General features: G+C 35.6%; 1 protein-coding gene and 1 non-coding gene across 9 annotated transcripts in view; both read left to right on the top strand.

Moving 5' to 3' along the window:
* The window catches only part of Dmd (dystrophin), a 2,257,783-nt gene that overhangs the window by 1,696,599 nt on the left and 540,233 nt on the right, over window positions 1–20,951 (top strand). For all 8 annotated transcript variants that reach the window (XM_085684598.2, XM_085684595.2, XM_087902601.1 and 5 more), the window contains one exon: window positions 9,860–10,071. In XM_085684598.2, the coding sequence (XP_085540724.2) occupies window positions 9,860–10,071 (212 nt within the window). The remainder of the gene's footprint in view (window positions 1–9,859; window positions 10,072–20,951) is intronic.
* On the top strand, window positions 3,423–3,529 carry LOC125410363 (U6 spliceosomal RNA). Its single transcript, XR_007235028.1, has one exon. It is a non-coding gene; the product is annotated as a U6 spliceosomal RNA (small nuclear RNA).

Raw genomic sequence — 20,951 nt, 5'->3', positions numbered from 1 at the left:
GTGATTTGATAGGCATTTGGCTCTAGGTACCTCATGTGATTATTTAATACACAATTTTGAGTGATCTCACCATAGATGACACTATATATGTAAATGAATTTGCCAGGGAGAATACATAAATGAAGAGAAAATTAAAGAGAGACCCCTAAAGAATAGCAATATTCAAGGGGTGGACAGAACCATCTGAGAAGTGACCAAAGTGTTAGAACTAAATTAAGGCACAGCTCTGTTCTCAATAAAGAAGACTTAAGAAGCTTTTGTCAGTAATGATGCATAATAAAGGGCACTTTGTGAAAATAAATACACACTCTACAGGCTCCGATGCTAGGGCAGCTGGAAGGTTGCTACTATCATCTGCAAAAGTAATTTCAGTGCCAAAAAATCAATTTGCATTGAGTTGAAAATATCACCTGAGATATGACTATGTAAATTGTGGGTGGAGACTTGTGCTTCTCAAACTTCAGCATGAATATTAAATCACCCAGGGACTCTTGCTTAAAATGGCAATCCTGATTTAGAAATTCGAGGGGAAAAAGTGAGATTGCATAATGACATCAAACATACAAGTATAAAAAATACTGCTGTGATCCAAGCCATCTTTTAAGCGGCACTGTTTTGTGGAAGGGAAAGACATGATTTACCAGGTGGGTGAAGGAAAAATGAAAAACAAAAGAGGATGTTGATTTGTTTGATGCTTTTCATTTGCTTTTACACAATAGAAGTAAATGTGTTCTAGACAGAGACTAAAGATAGACAAGGGTATGAAATTGAATAACTACCATCAAGAAGTAGAACAGAAGAGATCATAGAAGGGGTAGATGGGAGGTGAGGGGAGAGGATGGGAGGAGATGGGGAAGAAAAACTTTGGTCAATATGTAAAATAAATGAAAAGTGTTGATTAAATTTAAAAAAGAAAAGAGAGTACAAGAATGGATCCATCCAGGTGAGAGACAGAGAGGCATCTCAATCTGAAGAGAAAGAGCAGAGGAAGAACACATATATATATATATGATTTTATATTTTAGTGATAGTTTGTGTTCTGTGAATTTTATTTCCTTTATTTTTGTTGCTATACTTGAATGAAGAATCCGTGAAGTGTTCACCTAAGAATAGTGAGTCCACATCACTTTTATGTTATCATTTGCCTTTGTTTATTCATTAAAAAAGTTTGAGAGTAGAGTGTAGAAATGAAATTATACGTGTGCTAAGCAAGAAAAAAAATATATTCCAATGAATGCATAAACTTTGGACAAATTTACAATGATGGATAGCTGTTGTTATATACGTTGCATGTGTTTGGCATGTTAATAAATCTGTGGTGCTGGAACTGTAATGGGACTCTTTAACTCTGCTCTAATGAACTCTTTCCATACCTTTTTTATGCTGTTAGCATTTTATTTGCTGTAGTTGACACCTAATTAGGCAATCACTGCGTTATTGGACAGATGGATTATATAACAAGACACTGTTTATAACAAAACTAGATAGTTTCCTTTCTGTAACTTGCATGTGGCCTAGGATAGTAAAGCGTAATATTTTAGTTATTATATTGATCAGCTTGCTGCCACTGCAATAAATTCTGGAGACAAGCAGCTTTAGAAAGTAAAAAGCTGTCTTTTAGCAGTTCACGTCCACGAGTGGGTAGGCTTCTTTGTGTCTAGTGGAGCACACCATGGCAGCAAGCACATGGAAACAAAACCACTCATCAACTCATGGTTACAAAGAAAAAGACAGCGGAAAAAAGATCTGCAAACCCTTTTTCAGGGATTATCTTCATTTATCCAAAGTCTAGGTCATGCCTGTTAAAGATTCCCAGACCCTCCTAACAATGTCAAGGTAGGGAGGACGTAAATAACATTTCCAAGTACTTATAAATCATTTGTTCCCCCAAATTCAGGCTGTCATGTAAACTGAAAGTCTCCCTGTTTTTAAAATCATCTTTCATCATGAGAATTTTCAGATGATTGATAAGCCAAATAGAACAATAAACCTTCATTAGAAGACTTACTCTTCAACTTCTCGATAGGACTATTTACCATACTTTTAAAATTACTACCCATCCTTTTCTAACCTGTTGATTGGAAAGTGAAGAGACCATGTCTAACTCCACACCATGAATGCAGGGTGTAATTACAAACTAAACACTTTGTCATTTTATTTTATAAATCCTGTTGAAAATCTTTTAAACTTCCATTTTCTGAAGGTGGTGGTTTTTTTTAAAGTAAATTTTATTAAATTATAAAAGTTTCCATTTCCGCCCCTCTTCCCAACACCCTCCCACTCCCCCCACTCCCTCTCCTCCTCCCTCTTCGTCCCTTAGGGCAGTCAGGGTTTCCTGCCCTGTGGGAAGTTCAAGTTCCTCCCCCCTCCCTCCAGGTCCAGGAAGGTGAGTGTCCAAACAGACTTGATCCCCAAAATCCAGTATATGCAGAGGAAACAGGTCCCAGTATCATAGTCAATGGCTTTTCAGAAAGACAAGGTGGTGTTTTTTTTTCAGCACTGGATAGAAGTGCTGGCACATTCTACAACTGGTTGAGTAGTATGCTGTTCTGCTGTGGAGGACCGTTTTACTTAGCAATCCAATACTTTGAAACGTTTCCAAAGGAAAAGAAAACTTTGAAAACATTGCAGTGAATATTCAGGAATCCATCATGTAGAATCCAGAGCCTGTTTTTTTTTATCACTTTTTTCTTTGTCTACCCCCATCCCTGCTATTTTCTGATACATTCCAAAATAATTCAGTGATATAAATTCACTTTACCTTAAATGCAGCATATATCTCTTTATCTAGAACTCATTAGTCAATGACATTTCTATTGTCCATGCCAGCTTTTGTTTAGCATACATCTAAGTACTCCATTTGATGAGGTTTGATGAATAAAACATACCTACGTGGTGTGTGCTTCTATCAAGATACACAAAGGTAAACTAATCAATCTGGAAAAGGACAACAGTTTTTAAGGTTGGCTCAAGCTTATTTTATCTGACTTTCAGCATGACTGAGTATATGACCAGAGGATTACCAAGGAGAAACATGAATAATGACCATCTAGGGAGATGGATAATGTGGCTCTTGACGTGCTGTTTGCACACGACATCACAGTGTTGGCTAAATTCTTCACAATCCTCCATCTCTGACAGAAGCATCAAGAGACATGCATGTCCCGGCTTGTTACAGCTGGAAAGAGCCCCAGGGCATAGCCAATCTGCTTGCTCTTTGTTTTATCACTCACATTTAAGAAGCCTGGAGAAATATTACATAAGTAGATAATTGCCCATCTTCAGCCCTATAATTGAGAGCAAGCTAAGGACAAGATACTGATAATAAATTGTGACCATTATTTCGTTCAGCTCTGTAGACTGATGTCTTTGCTATGACCTCTATGTTACAATATACTTAGTATACAAATAACAGTAAATAAGTGCTCACTTCAGCAGCATGTATACTAAAACTGGAATGATACAGAGAAGATTTGCATGGCCCCTGAGCAAGGATGACAGGCCAATCATTGAAGCGTTCCATATAAAGAAAAATAATAACAGTAAATTAATGATCACTTCCGTGTTCCAAACAAATGTTAAATGTTTGGTTGATAGTCTGAACATTTTTAATTCAATCATTTATTTATTTTGTTTCTATCTTCTGTGGATTTAAATGCTCAGTTATCCCTGCCATGCTGATTTTTGGAGACAAGGGGAAAAAAGATATTCTACTTGATAATAGGCTAGGACTTCATCATGCCCCAATGATTTCCTTCTCTTTAGTTTCAAACATGTTATAGCATGGTCATTATACACTTTATTTTGACTGTAACTGCATTCCTCCTCTCTTTGTCCTAAAAAGAATAAAGCCATTTTCATACCAGCTCTGCGGTTATTGCCTTTTCCTCTTCTTCATGAATTCCTTCTTGAAAGCCAGCGGGATTTACATTAAATATCATCTGTAATGTTGGTTGATGTCAATTTTACTTTGCATTGGTTGCTGTTAAGTTTTAGAAGATCAAACATTACTCTTGGTATAGCTGCATCTATCTTAGTGCAAGGGTACAGTAATAACAATATCTTTGTTTTATTACCTCAGGCGATAGTATGGGAGGACCCATGTTTTCCTCATCACAAAAAAGATAGTTCGGAGTTCATTGTTTTGATTGTAGTTGGGATGCTTTTTCTTTCTATCTCCTCACAGTGGAGCATATCTGTTTTCTTTCCTTGCTCGAGTGAACTCTGATTTCCCTACAGTATAAGTGTTGCAGCTTGACATTTTCTACTTGGAATACTTGGACACTCTGTGGGATCATTAAGATCTACAGTGTGTACTCCTAGGAGACCATGGGTGTATGCTAAAGACTAAATCTGCTGTTTAGTCTTCCCCATGTAGAAAAGTGTCATCGCCTTGCTTAACAAGGTTCTTTATGCTTATGTCCCTTGCTGAGTTTGGCCATCACAATAACTTTGTACCTAGTCGGCTGTTGATTGCTTTACTTCTGTAGTTAAGAAAGCTAAAATATGCCTAGGAAATTAATTTTTCCAATTACAATTTGCTATTTTGTTACAAAACTAGGGCTGTAATCCAGGACACACCGAAAATCAAGGAGGCTACTTTCTAAAATTCAATAGCACTAAGTCTTAATTCTCAGTCTATGGCATCAGTGCTGAAATTGCTATTCTTTGTTCAATAGCAGTGTATGTTCAAAATAGCAATCATTTCTTTTAAAAAAAATAACAGTCCTTCCTGGGAAAGATGAAAGAATTTATTTCAGTCACAAACGTATATTGATAATCAAACATAGCTCTTTTAAAAACTTGAACTGAAGAACTGGTTAGTACTTAATCAACTGAACTGTTACATTTTCTGCAATATTGTGATTCTTAACATGATTACTGGGTTTCCAATTTGACACTTCTAGAGACCTGTAAATCAGCACACATGCTGTTTCCCAGTCTGTTATCTTGTGTCGTAGCTCTGGTTATTTACTTTCCTTCATTATCCAGCATCTATTTGCTGTGTAAATCAGTTGAGAAGCTTTCTGCAATGGACCTCTACGAGAAAAAAAATAGAGTATATCTGGGTTGATTTTCAATTACACACATGCACAGATTGCCTGGGTTTATGTGCATATATTTTATTATTATTTCACTTTTGCATGTCAGTGGAAACTGGTGTAAATGTAAATCTAACAGTATGGGCTCTAGTGACCAAGTGCATTGCCATAATACATCTTTGATCAATCAATCTCATGGGGAAAGGGTTGCAAGTGTAATAAAATTCTGTAATTTGAAGTGCTGCCCATTATGGACAATTACTATGTCTGCATGCTGTCCAACTACCACACTGAACCATTTCCAGGATAACAGCTTCACTTCGATGAGCTTTAGATTTGATGCCTTATTTCCTTTTCTAAAAAAATTGTTATTTATTTATCTATCTAGCCATTTATTCATTTTACATCCTAATTTAGTTTTGCCTCCCCTCTCTCCTCCCAGTCTCTCCCCCCACCTCCATTTCTATTCTGAGGTCAGACCTCCCATGGATATCAGCAAAACAGGGTATATCAAGTTACAGTAAGATTAAGCACCTCTCTTCATATTAATACTGAGAAAGAAAACCCAATGTGAGGAATAAGGTCCCAAAAGTCAGTAAGCAAGTCAGAAACAGCCCCCACTCCCACTGTTAGGAGTCCCACAAGAAGAACAAGTTATACAACTGTAATACGTATACAGAGGACCTAGATCACGGACCCAGGTTCCCTGGTCATTGGTTCACTCTCTGTAAGGAACTATGAGACCAGTTCAACTAATTCTGTGGGTTTTATTTTCTTGTTATAACCTTGACCCCTATGGCTCCTATAATCCTTCCTCCCTTTCGTCAGCAGGATTACCTGACTATGCCCTAATGGTTGGCTGTGAGTCTCTGCATCTGTTTCCATCAGTTACTGGATGAAGCTTCTCTGGTGACAACTGGGCTAGGTGCCAATCTATGAGCATAGCAGAATATTGTTAGGCATAATTCCCTTGTGTTTGACTCTATAGTAGGTCTCTGGACCATTCAGCCTCTGGGTCCTTGTGCTCCAGGGGAATGCTCACTCTCATGTCATGGGTTTCATGCTGGAACAGTAATTGGTTGGCCACTCACAAGATCTCTCTGCCACCCTTACCCCAGCACATCCCATAGGCAGGAAAGTCTAAAGGTTATGTGGGTGGGTTGGTATTTCAGTTCCTCCACTGGAAGTCTTGCCTGGTCATAGGAGAGAGCCCTTTCAGGCTACGTATTCCCCTATTGCTTGGAATCTTAGCTGAGGTCATCATTGTAGATACCTGGGAGTTTCGCATTTATCAGGCTTCTACCTCACCCCAAGTGCTCCACCCTTTCCAGTGGTCTCTTTCAGTGTCCCCCCCCTCCAAAACACGGTGGACAATAGCTTTCCAATAAAGGTTAGCCATGCTATAATTCACAGACCAAGAGAGGTTAGGTAATAAGGAGGATTCAATGGGGAGCGCTTTGATCTCCCTGGGAAAGGGAAACAAAAGAGATTTCGTGTGTGGACTGGGGGTGGGTAGAGACGGGAAAATGAGGCATCACATTTGATGCCTTCTTTCTTTCATCTCTTGACAAGATGAAATATTTGTAATGCTTCTAAAATTTTCTGCATACGATCATGCAGGGTCGTCCCTGGCGATTACTGCAGTGCCCAACTTTTTTACCCAATAGGTGAACAACTGATTACTCTTCATATTCTAGTTTCTGATGGAGAGTATAATCTAGTTCACTGTCCGGTAAACATTTTTTACACATCCTCCTTTTGTAGTACTGAGGACCAGGCTAAGAGCTCCTGTATGACAGGCAAACTTCTGTGCACTGAAAATTATCTGCAGACACTGAAGCCCTAAACAGTGTTGTAACTACAGCAAATCAATCTATACAATACATATTGCACCTCTTTTGAAAAAACACATAAATTACATATATTAAGTAAAATAATATGTCCATTTCTATGTATAATGAAAACTTTATTTAGCATAAACATCTAAATTGGCAAACTGTCACAAACTGAGCACACCAGTGTAAACACCACACAAATCTAGAAAGAGGGTATTATCAGAAACTTGTCAGAGCCCTTCGTATGTATTCTAGAAACTACCAATCCAGCAAGAGCAAATACTACCCTGAGTCCCATAATCTTCTATTCTTTCCTGACTTTTCATCTTACATTTAATAAAACAGCATATCAGTATCTACTCAATTGTAACTAACTTTTGTACCCCTCAATAATTAGATTTTTGCAATCTGTTCATATTATTGCAAATAGTTTCAACTCTCTAACTCCTCTATATATACTACATCATCATAGAAAGATAGGAAATAGATAGAAGATAGATAGATAGATAGACAGACAGACAGACAGACAGACATAAATAGAAATTTGTATATATTGGTTTAAGAGGAGTGAAAAGTGTGAGTCTTTTGGTAAATATAAATAAGTTTGCATTTCTGTTGTGTATCTGGTAACAATTGCAAGTCAAATAATAATTTGAATACAGTTGACAAATTGACTAGTTCTCTAAAGTCTTGTGAGTCCTTTTGTAAAAGCAATACTCACTCTATAATTCCTGCTCTGCAAAATGAATTCTCATATGTTTACTGTTCTTTCTGTCTTTCTAATATTCATATAATCGCATTTAGTTAGTAATAATAATACACTATTTGTTCTTATTAGCTTCAAGACTTTAAAGTGATTCTAAACTTTAAAATGCATCTAAAATAGCATTAATTTATATAAAAATATATTTTATATTACTTTGTCAATTATTAAATTTAAAACAGGCAAGCAGTATAGCAACTGGGTCTTTGTAACTTGCAATTAAATTGAAAATATTGGAGAAAAATAATTTATCAATGACTTTAACACCACAGGATTCTTCAGCTCACCATACATTTTAGTCTATGAAATTTATATCATATGTTGACTTTCTTTTAGCAAGCCTGATTTTGAGGGATTTTTTCTACAAAAATATGGTTAATATAAATTAGTGTAACAAAACTATGGAAATGATTTCTTAAAGTGTAGTCTTAAAAATTAATTTAGAATCAAAGAAACCAATCTCACAGAACATTTATTGCATGAGATAGCAATTATGAGTGTGAATGAAGACAATAAAATAGGAGTTAAAAACATTATTGGAAAGATGTAAAGCTGAGACATAATAAATGGACAATGAAAAATTTTCAATAAGAATGACTCTACCATATAAGTTCTGGGATTTGAACTCTGATCATCAGGCTTGGAAGCAAGTGCCCTTACCCACTAAACCATCGTGCAAGCAGCTTAATTTCTTTAATGACTATAGTAGTACCAATTTGGGCTAAGTTTCTCAAGAAACAAACCTTGGAATGATAGTTTGAGGAGAATGTGTTTATTTGTAAGGTGATCAAAAGAATTACTTGTAGGGGAGTGGAATAGAGCTTGGGAAAGGAAAGAAGAGGTACGAGTTGATTATGATGGAGGCTATTGTTTTTTGCCATGGTTTGTTCAACATTACTGAGGGAACTCAGGGACTAGTGAACAAGCTTCTCATAGGTTTCCCTTCCAAGCAGCAAAGCAGGGAGCAAGGAGTGATGTTCTTCCAACCCTTATCTGACAGTGCCTTAATACTGTCATTATTCCTTAATTGTCCCTGCAAGTCTGGTCACGCTAAGAGAAATCCTTCATGCTTTGTAGTACAGCACAGTAAGTGCTTGCTAATGTGTACTTATGAGAAGTACCAAGGGTATATAGATTGGTTACTTCCAGTATCTATTACAAACCCTATTCTTGCTGGTGAGGTATCCATTGTGTAGACCGGGAGAAAAAAGATAAAAATATGAATCATAGTAGTATTTGATAAGTGACTATGACTGCAAAAAGGATGATCAGGAGAACTCTTCATCTATAATAGTGGTATTTGAATGTGCAGTTAGTTAGCAAAGATATACTAAGCAGGAAAAATATATATCTTAAACCATAGATACAAAGAGCTGCTCACAAATAAGTCCTCTGGCATAATCAAGTCCTTATATACCTACTTTAGAATGTCCGTCTTATTGACAAGTTCATCATAAAAATAATTAGAATAGGAAAATAATTAGAATAGGATAAGGCCAAAAATTTCTTTCTACATATAAGAATCATGAAATCATATCATCATAATATCATTTCATCGCTTATGGGTGAGGTTTCATTCTATGGGCATCGGAAGATGTGGAAAATCTGTTTCATAGTTACATGAGCATAAAGTATATTTGTCCAAATTCCCTTATTAAATGCATTATTAAATGTCTTATTAAATGTCTTCTCTTACTTGTTCTCATTTGATCATGAAGGTCAGTGAACAACCTCTAGAGTCAGAATTCAGGCATTTTCCACCATTTTTGAGACAAGGTCTCTTTTTAAATTGAAATGTCACCAAGAAGTATAGGCTAGCTACCCAGCGAGCTCTAGAAAATTTTCTGTCTCTGTTTTCCATCTTGACTCTGACTTTGGGACATCCAAACTAAGATTCTTATACTCACAAGTCAAATGCATAAGTGATAGGGCAAAGCCATAAAGAACATTTCTAAGAGATAATTCTTTTTGGTATTAGAGACTAAGAATAAAATTATATTTCTACCCATGGCAGCAATATTCTAGTTTACTTTCATGATGATAATTTAATAGAAGATCAAATTTGCCATCTGAGCAAAGAAATGTTATTAATTATCGTACCTATAGCATCATAAATATTGTAATGAGAAATGCAAATATGAAATGAAGTTTTTATGATAAGTTTAAACTGTCTTCTCTAGAGAAGTATTTACTACTATTTACTTTTCCTCTTATGGCAGTTGAAAGAATTCAGAATCAGTGGGATGAAGTACAAGAACACCTTCAGAACCGGAGACAACAGTTGAATGAAATGTTAAAGGATTCAACACAGTGGCTAGAAACGAAGGAAGAAGCTGAACAGGTCATAGGACAGGCTAGAGACAAGCTTGACTCATGGAAAGAGGGTCCTCACACGATGGATGAAATCCAAAAGAAGATCACAGAGACCAAGGTCAGTGCCGAACATCACTTTAAAAATAAAATACTTGTTAAATAAAATCATGCCTTAGATTAAAAGCTAATGGCTTTAATGGAAAAAAATACTTAAACAAAAATGAATAGTGAAATTTGTTTGCTTTCTTGTTTCTTTGCTTGCTTTTTGAGACAGTCTCAAATTGAAAATGCTCCTTCAAGATGGGGTTGCCAGTGAGTGGCACCACACCTACCTGCGGAAAATTTTGAGACATAATGCAGGTTAGAGGAAAACTGATAGCCTCTTGCAACTTTAAAGTTGATTTTCATCTTATAGCATCCATGTGGTTTCTCAGTTTATGTTTTGTTTTACTGAAGCAGGCCCTTAAATAGCCTGTTCCCGATCCTCCTGCCTACACTTCCTGAGTGCAGAAATTACAGGCATGTGCCTTGCCACCATGCTAAATTTCTGCTGGGGATTGAACTAAAGACTTCCTAAAAGCCAGGCAAGCATTCTATTAAGTGTTCTATTTCTCTACCCATGACCTGGGTTTTACACTGCACTGTTTTTTAAGAGCACTTCAAAGACGATATGCATACCATACTTCTGCGGTAGTATGAATTTAAATTAATGTCTGCCATCACTTCCTACCTAGAAAATGTAACAGATCTATCCCACCTCCCACTCTCCTTACCTTACAGAAAGCTTTAATTGGAGAAAGGAATGAGTGAGTATCAGGGAAGGTATAAAGGGAATATATATATATATATATATATATATATATATATATATATATATATATATTCAACTTCTTTTCCCATTCTCTGATGTTAGCATAGCATAGTCTATGCCTCCTGTTCTTCTTTCTCTTTTTCCTTTTCTCTCTCTTAAAATCTTAGAAATATCTTTCCACTTGATAGTTCAGTTCTCTCTAGGCTAAAAGAAAGGGGCAAAAAGACTAATCTTATCAACTACTATACATGATGTTTATATACATATGATGCTTTCAATGTTGCATCTATAGGATGTCTAAGACATTAAATGTTTTACAATAGATACTATTAAGATAATGCAGTTGGAAGGTTATATGATTGAGTACTAAACCAAAAACTCTCTACTTTTTTTGTTTTTTGTATATCTGGTAGAAAATGCTTTCTGGTAAACAAGGATTTGAATCAGACATGAGTTATATCTTTTAAGAAGAAAAGCCATATAATTTTCTTACATACTGTTTCTTTCATTTCTAAAGTATCTCATTCCCAAAACAGTCTGTTTATATTATATTAGGTTGCATTTAGAAATAAACCCTAAAATATTAACTACATAATACAATAAAATCAATAACGATTGATTTGTTTGTTATAGTCTATCAGAAGCTGATAAATCCTTTTTACAAGTTTTGTCTAAATAGTCACCTGGAGATAAGCATTTCTAGCTTTTTAAAACCATCATGTTAAACATAGTTGCTCTAAGGCCACTGCAAACATGTTTGTTCAGTGCATGAAGGTTTCTAGCCAGGCCTAGGATTTCTACCATGTCTCATTGACCAGAGATTTCTTCCCAGTTAATTTCAAAAAGACTAAATGGTATTAATAAATTCTAGCCAATGTTTATCATACCCTTTTATTAAAGGATCTAAGCTGCTGTGAAGATAAGATCTTCACATATACCAAGAATTATATAAGGCCATATAGGTTTTTAAGACTCATCATAACCTTTATTATTAGTAATTTGCTGACATAGATGCATAAATAATTTCTGATAATTATTTTCTTAATTTCTGCTCTATTTGAAATGCAATTCACATGGTAAATCTTGAACACTCTGTTCTTTTAAATTATTCATTCATACATTACATTCTGACTGCAGTTTTCCCTCCCTCATCTCCTCCCAATTCCCCCTCCCCGACCTACTACATTTTGTTTCAGAAAAGGGCAGACCTCCCAAAGAAATCATCAAAATATGACATATCATGTTGCAATAGGACTAGATACATCCCCTCATATCAAGGTTGAATGAGGCAACCCAGTAGGAAAAAAGGGTCTCCAATGTTGACAAAAGAGTCAAAGACACTCCAAGGCTTCCACGTTTAGGTGTTCCATAAGAACACCAAACTACATAGTCATAACATGTGTACAGAGGACCTAGGACATACACAATCAGGATCACTGATTTCTTTCCCAGTTAATTTCAGGAAGACTAAATGTAATTCGTAAACTTTTAGCCAATCTTCATTATACCCACTTTGTTAAAGAATCTAAGCTGCTGTAAAGATAAAATCTTCACCTATACCCAGAATATATATATATATATATATATATATATATATATATATATATATATATTCTTGTCTCTTTCAGAGCCTTATAATGTTTTACTTATCAATTTGTTTTATCCTCATAGATAGAGGGTAAAAGAGAAAATCTGTGGGATCATTTATATGAATAATTGCTATAAATTCCCATCCCACATCTCTATTCCTATCAAATGAAGTTTTCATCATTTCTTCAGTTTTCTGAATACAATTGAAAAAGAGTACTTTCATAAGTAACCTGAGAGAACCAAATAAAATGATGCTTGTCAAATGACTAACATTGCCTTTAACATACAAGATACATGTTGATATATAAGTCTCTGTGATCTCTCATGACCCCTGGGTAGTTTATTCTGTCCGTGGGATCATTTTCTTGTGGTGTCCTCAACCATGCTGGTTCCTAACAATCCTTGCTCATTTCGGCCTTGATGTTAGGCTATGGGTCTCTCCATCTGTTCCCATCAGTTGCTGGATGAAGCGTCTCTGAGAATGATTATGTTAGGCTCTGGTATAGTCTCCCTGAAGTTAGCATACTATGAATTTCACAGATCACATACAAAATGTGTTAACAGATACAAAATTATCAAGAAGGGGGTTTGAGATAGATGTAGAAAAAGAAAGATGAGAGGTAAGTGGTGCTATATTTGAATAAAGAAGGGTCTAAAGACTGACAAATAAAAATAATCTTACCATGAGAGAACCCTAAGTGAATATCAAGAATTATTAGGGTGCAGTAAGTAGCTGTTGGAAATGTACATAGCTCTATATAAGAGACTAAAAGAAAAAATATGGAAGAAAACAAAACAATCTATCTAAACAGGTGTTTAAAAACATCTAAAACAACAAATGATTTTATTGTAATTACTATCTCTGTCGATGTTTTAAAAAATGGTTTTGAATAGACTTAAGTATTTCATTAAAAATGACTTGATCATTATCTATAGAAACCATAGCTATTTTTGTCTGTGCTTAAAAACTTAATGATAGGCATGGCTGTCACAGTAAAAGTTAAGATCATAAGGCAGATAATAAAGTTGGCCAAAACTTTAAAGTTACCACCCACCTCTTCTTGTGGATAGTTTATATTAATACTGAAACAATACTATTATTGATATTAAAGTTGAGTGTTTCTTGTATGTTAAAGGCAATGCTAGTCATTTGACAAGCATCATTTTATTTGGTTCTCTCAGGTTACTTATGAGATGGTGTTTGGGAAAGCCCACCTTAAAAACCTGGCACATGCCTTTAACCCCAGTGCTAGGGATGTGAGTGTGAGGCCAGCCTGGTCTACAGAGCCAGTTTTAGGACAGCCATGACTGTCATATAGAGAAACCTTGTCTCAGAAAACAAACAATAAACAATAAACAAAATAAACAAACAAAAACGTGGAAAACATGTCAGAATAGAAGGAGGCAGAAGAGAAGGAGAACACTGGTTGGGCAAAACAAAAAACAAAACAAAACAAAAAACAGACTGCAGATGGTCTATTCTATGAATTAGTAATTAGCAGGTCTTGAAAAACTATCCATATCTATTTTCACATTATCTCCTTGCTGTATAAAACATTAATTTTCTGAAAAAAGACATGCACTTGGAAAGCAGATTATTTTATTAATCACATCTCTTCATTTGATCTTCTTAAAGTTGTTTAAATAAATGCTCTTTTTTTAAAAGAGAGACAGATGTTACAGGGGAAAAAAGCATACCAGATTTCTGTTACAAAATCCCTGACAATCAGCCGTAACAGAATCCTATGACTGATGATGGCATTTAGAACTTTCAAAAGAAACAAAAGAAGTATGCCATTGGTACCTGAAATGGCCAGCACTGATCATCCTAGGATTTATTTGGTACAATCTTGGTCGAGCTCACAGTCTGTTTACCAAGCTAAGATTGGTCCAAATGTGACAATAAGTTCCTAGGGAAAAAAAATATTTCTTCATCACATTGAACTTTCTTTTCTGGTGGCAAGGGAGATTTGGCCAGGCTCACAGTTTTCATTTATTTTTCTCCTTTCAGCCTTTGAAAAAGAAATTCCTTTTTTGTCTGCTCTGTGATTGCTTTTGTGTCAAATTCAGCATAAAAGCCTTTCAAACGTGGCAGCATTAGCTGTTTTGTGCTTGGCTGAGCTAAGAGTACATGAATTCAATAGAGAAGTGAAATCTTGTTTGAGCCTAGCTGATTTGGCTATTTAATATTTGAAACTACTTCAAGTGAGAAATCTAATAATTTTAAAATTATTAAAAAAACATTTCCAGGGCTGAAAAAAACTTATGTCTTAAATATGTCCTTTACTGGATCATAAATATATTATAATTGGAATTAATTTTCAAAATTAATCCTCTTCTCTAAAGTAGTTACACTGGCTAGTTGAGAATCAAAAATTATTTTAGTAGGAAAAAAGAAATCCAGGGTCTTATTGTATAACCATAAAAGGTACAATTTTATTATATATTTAAGAGGTAAACTTACATACCAGACAGTGTCCTGTCTGCATCGTAAATATGTATAATGTTATAAACTGAATTATTTCATATATGCCAAGCAGATACATTTTTTATATATGTATAAATGTGTATATTATAGTTATACAAAGTTATTTCTGCTAATCTAATAATTATAAACATTATCTGAAATTCTCTTTTAAGAAACTAAATTTGGTCAAACATTTTAAAACTCCCCTTTATTCTCTCCCTAAAGCTGCTACATGAATGAGAAGAATCAATACACTAATAGTATTTTTCTTCTTAAAGTACTTGGAAGCTACTAAACTTAAAGTATATGGACCATACCTTATATCAGTGAAGCAGCATAGGGAGTGAAAAGATAATTTCCCCTGCTACTCACTCATGTATTTAAGGCAGAGTATCCAAGTCTTGTGTGCATTCTTTTATGCTCTGATCACAACCTTATTTTTGATAGGTTTCTGATCATATTTTAATTTCTTCAGTGTTGGAAAATATACTGTGACGACTAAAAAACACCACTACACACACACACACACACACACACACACACACACACACACACACACACACAAATTCTGGCAAACAGTTTTAAAATTGTCTTTGTGGAAATTATAAAATGAGCCAGAATATAAAAATCTCTGAATTGTTATACTTCTACAAAGCAGTAATATTAGAGGCTTTTTTGTATTTTTCCTTGTCATTTTCTTCCGGCTCCACATTAGTTTTGAAAATCATTGGCCTTGGAGCCCCTGGTAGTTATGAAAACTAGCAATCTTATAGCCATCAAGAGTGACAGGGTTGGTATTCCTCAGAAAGCCACATTTTTATTGCAAAAGTGATGGCACTATATTCCCCTATCTAGGAAAAATCAATTTATTTTTTATTTATTTTTCCATTCAAAAATTTACACTTCCTCCCCTCCTCCCATTCCTCTCCAGCTCCCTCACTCACCCTTCTCCCTCCCTCTCCCTCCTTAAGAGAGGGGAGGGAACCCTGCCCTGTGGGAAGTCCAAGGCCCTCCCCACTCCATCCAGGCCTAGGAAGGTGTGCATCCAAATAGACTAGGGTCCCAAAAGCCAGTACATGCAGTAGAAACAAGTCCCAGTGCCATTTTCCTTGGCTACTCAGTTATCCCTCATTGTCAGCCACAATCAGAGAATTCAGTTTGATCACATGCTCATTCAGTCCCAGTCCAGCTGGATTTTGTGAGCTCCCATTAGCTCAGGTACACTGTCTCAGTGGATGGATCAACCCCACAGGCTTCAGACTTCCTTGCTCATGTTATCCCTCCTTCTGATCTTCAACTGGACCTTGGGGGCTCAGTCTGTTGCTCTGATGAGGGTCTCTGTCTCTATCTCCATCTGTAGCTGGACAAAGATTCTTTGTTGATATTCGAGATAATCATAAGTGTGATAGTGGGGCAAGGTCAGTTCAGGCATCCTCTCCTCTGCTGTCCAAGGACCTAGCTGGGGACATCCCCGTGGACTTCTGGAATCCCCTCCAGAGCCAAGTCTCTTGCCAACCTTAAAATGACTCCCTTAATGTAGATATGGTCTTCCCTGCTCCTATATCTGCCCTTCCTCCATCTCCACCCTCCCAGTCCCCCAAACTCTCTAAAGGCTTACAAATTCAAATGGCCAAAAGACACTTAAGGTCATGTTCAACCCAGGGAAATGCAATACAAAGCCACTTTGCGATACCATCTTACACCTGTCAGAAGAGCTAAAGTCAAAAACACCAATGATAGCCTTTGCTGGAGAGGATGTGGAGTGAGGGGAACACTCATCTATTGTTGGTGGGAATGCAAACTTGTGCAGCCACTTTGGAAATCAGTGTGGTGGTTTCTCAGGAAACTGGGAGTCAACCTACCTCAGGACCCAGCAATTCCACTCTTGGGAATATACCCAAGAGATGCCCTAACATACTACAAAAGCATTTGTTCAACTATGTTCATAGCAGCATTATTTGTAATAGCCAGAACCTGGAAACAACCTAGGTGCCCCTCAATAGAAGAATGGTTAAAGAAGGTGTGGAACATATACACATTAGAGTACTACTCAGTGGTAAAAAGCAATGACATCTTGAATTTTTCATGCAAATGGAAGGAAATAGAAAACACTATCCTGGGTGAGGTAACCCAGACCCAATAATATGAATATGGTATGTACTCACTCATAAGTGGATTCTAGCCATAAACAAAGGACATTAAGCCTATAGTTCGCAAGCCTAGAGATAACAAGGTGAACCCAAAGAAAAACATATATAGATTTTTTTGGAAATTGGAAGCAAACAAGATTGCCAGACAAAAGTTGCAAGCATGGGGGTGGGAGTAGGGGTGAGGGTGGGGTTGGGGAGAGGGGAGAGGGGGAGAGAGAAGGAAACAATAAATTTAAAACAAGCCTATGCACTAGTCTTTATTTGGGCTGACTTAGAGCTATGTCCCCAGGAAAGACAAACATTCTTCTTCATGGTGCATATCATTCTGTAGCAGTTATTCAACAAGGCATCTTACACTGTAGTGATGTTCATTGAGACGGCTTGGAGACAAACTTGAAATGGGCATCTGGGAATTGAGTTGTCCATATGGATACTTCAAAAGCTCTGACATATTTGTGGAGAGTGGAGAGGGTCTTTGGCATGCCTTCATGAATACATATGTAAAATAAATATAAAAATTATAAACAAGAACCAATTGAAAATACTGGCTTTGAAAGAACAGCCATATGGAAAAAACAGCCATAAGTGGAAAATACATAAAGAACTGTGTTTATGTGCTAAAAATAAATAAAATAATTTAAACAACAGAGAAAGAATGAATTTTTATATTTTTAAATTTTTAAATTTAAAATTTTTAAATTTAAATTTTTTAATTTAAATTTTTATTTTTTAAATTTTTAAATTTAAAAATTTTTAAATGTTAAATTTAAAATTTTTAAATTGTTAAATGAAATTTTAAATGTTTTAATGAATTTTTGCTATGAATTTTATAGATATAATATTGAATTTAGACAATATTATGAAAAAATGAAGAAATAACATAATTAACCTATAATAAGAAAAGGGAAAAATAAGACTTTTTCCTTTTATTTTTCTTGCAAACTGATTAGTTTCCCCTCCTTCCCTGTCACCCCACTTCCACCCACCTCCCCTCTCCCCAGATCTACTGCACTGCTTATCCATCTCCATTCAGGAAACACAAATAACAAGTCACAGTAACATTAGGCACAAAGCCTCATATCAAAACTTGCTGAGGCAACTTAGTAGTAGGGAAGAATCCTAAGAGCAGGAAAAAGAGTCAGAGACATACTGTCCCCACTGTTAGTCTCACCAAGCTACACAACCATGACATATATGCAGATTATCTAGGTCAGACCCTTGCCGGCTCCATGATTTTTGCTTCAGTCTATGTGAGCCCCTATGAATCCTACTTCTTTGATACTGTGGGCTATTTTCTTGTGGTATCCTTGACCCCTCTGACTCCTACAATCCTTCCTCCTCATTTTGTGATGGGTTCTGCAAACTCCACCTTATGTTTGAGTTTGGGTCTATGCACCTGCTCCCATCAGTTTTCAATGCAGGTCCAGATGGCTTCACAAGTGAATTCTACCTAGCTTTTAAAGAATATTTATTCTCCATCTTTAGCAAACTTTTCCAAAAATAGAATAATACTTCCCATCTAAGCAAACATATCGCAATAAAAAAAGAATAAACTACTTTTAGAATATAGACCAAAAACATTTAACCAAATATTCTCAGTTTTAATACAATGACATATTAAAAGTATTACCACTAAAACTAGGTTATATTTTATCCTAGGAATAGCAACATGAGATACTTATTATATATATTTATTGATATATAATATATGTACAAAACATAGTGAAATAAATTCTACCATTTGTAACAGGATGAATACAAAATAAGCCAAGTACAAAATAAGCCAAGCACAAAATAAGCCAAGTACAAAAAGACAAACATCCTATTATGTTACATGAATTTAGATATGGAATTTAATCATAACAAACTTACACAAGTGGAGATAAGAATGGTGGTTACAAGAAGTTTATTGTATTGTGGTGGGTATCATGTCCCAAGTTTTCAGTAATAATAAGTCCTCCATGTTTATTATACAACAGGTTGATGTGGTTAATAATAAAACCTTGCATGCCTCTAAATGTTTTTGAAGCCACATTTCAAATGCTCTAATAAAAAATTGAACACTATATGATATGGAAGATCAAGTTCTTTACCATAAAGTAGTAACAATACACATACATACACACACATCACATTATATCCTGTAAGAATGTATAATTGTCATGTTAATTAAAAGTAAACATTTAAAATAAAAACAATTGAAGTTTATTTATTTGAAAAATTAACATATTTGGGGATGAAATGTAAAACTGAACACAAGAAGTAAAGTGTTAAGAGTTGGAAGATGGCTCAGGACTTAAAATCACTTCTTTTTCTCTTTTTTAAAATTAATTTTATTGAGTAAGACATTTTTCTCTGCTCCCCTTCCTTCCTCTACCTCCCCTTCAACCCTCCCCCATGATCGCGATGCTCACAATTTACTCAGGAGATCTTGACTTTTTATACTTCCCATGTAGATTACATCCATGTATGTCTCTCTTAGGGTCCTCATTGTTGTGTAGGTTCTCTGGGATTGTGAATTTTAGGCTGCTTTACATTGCTTTATATCTAAAAGCCACTTATGAGTGCATATGATATTTGTCTTTCTGGGTCTGGGTTACCTCACTCAATATAGTGTTTTCTAGATCCATCCATTTACATGCAATTTTCAAGATGTCATTTTTCTCTGAGATTCCATCTTACACCTTACATTAAATTTCAAGATGTCACCATTTTTCTCTGTTGTGTAGTACTCCATTGTGTAAATGTACCACATTTTCCTTATCCATTCTTCAGTCGAGGGGCATTTAGATTGTTTCCAGGTTCTGGCTATGACAAAAAAAGCTGTTATGAAAAAAAGTTGAGCACATGTCCTTGTGTTATGATTGAGTATCCTTTGGATTTATACCCAATAGTGGTATTGCTGAGTGTTGAGGAAGGTGGTTTCCTAATTTTTTAAGAAATTGCTACACTGACATCCAAAGGGGTTGTACCTGCTTATACTCCAAAAAGCAATGCAGGAGTGTTCCCTTTACTCCACAACCTCTCCAGCATAAGTTGTCATCAGTGTTTTTGAACTTGGCCATTCTTACAGGTGTAATATGGAATCATAAAGTTATTTTGATTTGCATTTCTCTGATGACTAAGGATGTTGAGCACTTCCTTAAGTGTCTTTTAGCCGTTTTAGATTCCTCTATTGAGAATTCTCTGTTTCGGTATGTACCCCATTTTTTATTGGGACATTTTTTTTCTTTTGATGACCAATTTCTTGAGTTCTTTGTATATTTTGGAGATCAGATCTCTGTCTGATTTGGGGTTGGGGAAGATCTTTTCCCATTCTGTAGGCTGCCATTTTGTCTTGTTGACTATGTCCTTTGCTTTACAGATGATTTTCAGATTCAAGTGGACCCATTTATTAATTGTTTCTCTCAGTGTCTGTGCTACTGGTGTTATATTTAGGAAGTGATCTCCTGTGCCAAGGTGTTCAAGTCTACTTCCCACTTTGTCTTCTAAATAGTTCAGTGTGGCTGGCTTCTTGTTGAGGTCTTTGATCCATTTTGACTTGAAATTTTTGCATGGAAATAGATATGAATCTATTTTCATTCTTTTACATGTTGACATTCAGTCCAGCACCATTTGTTAAATGTGCTTTTTTTTCTATGTTATATTTTTTTGCTTCTTTGTCAAAAATCAGGTGTTCGTAGGTGTGTGGATAGATATTTAGGTCTTCAATTTGGTTTCATTGGTCATCCAGTCTTTTTTTATGCCAATACCAGTCTGTTTTCTGTACTGGAGCTCTGTAATAGAGGTTTAATTCAGGAATTGTGATGCCTCCATAAATTCTTTTATTGTACAGGATTGTTTTGGCTATCCTGGGTTTTTTGCTTTTCCATATGAAGTTGAGCACTGTTTTTCGAGGCCTGTGAAGAATTTTACTGGGATTTTGCTGGGCATTGCATTGAATCTGTAGATTACTTTTAGTAAGATTGTCATTTTTACTA

The sequence above is a fragment of the Myodes glareolus genome, chromosome X (genome assembly GCF_982192425.1).
Source record: "Myodes glareolus chromosome X, mMyoGla1.1, whole genome shotgun sequence".
NCBI classification, from domain to species: domain Eukaryota; kingdom Metazoa; phylum Chordata; class Mammalia; order Rodentia; family Cricetidae; genus Myodes; species Myodes glareolus.
This window is presented reverse-complemented; position numbering and strand designations above follow the sequence as displayed.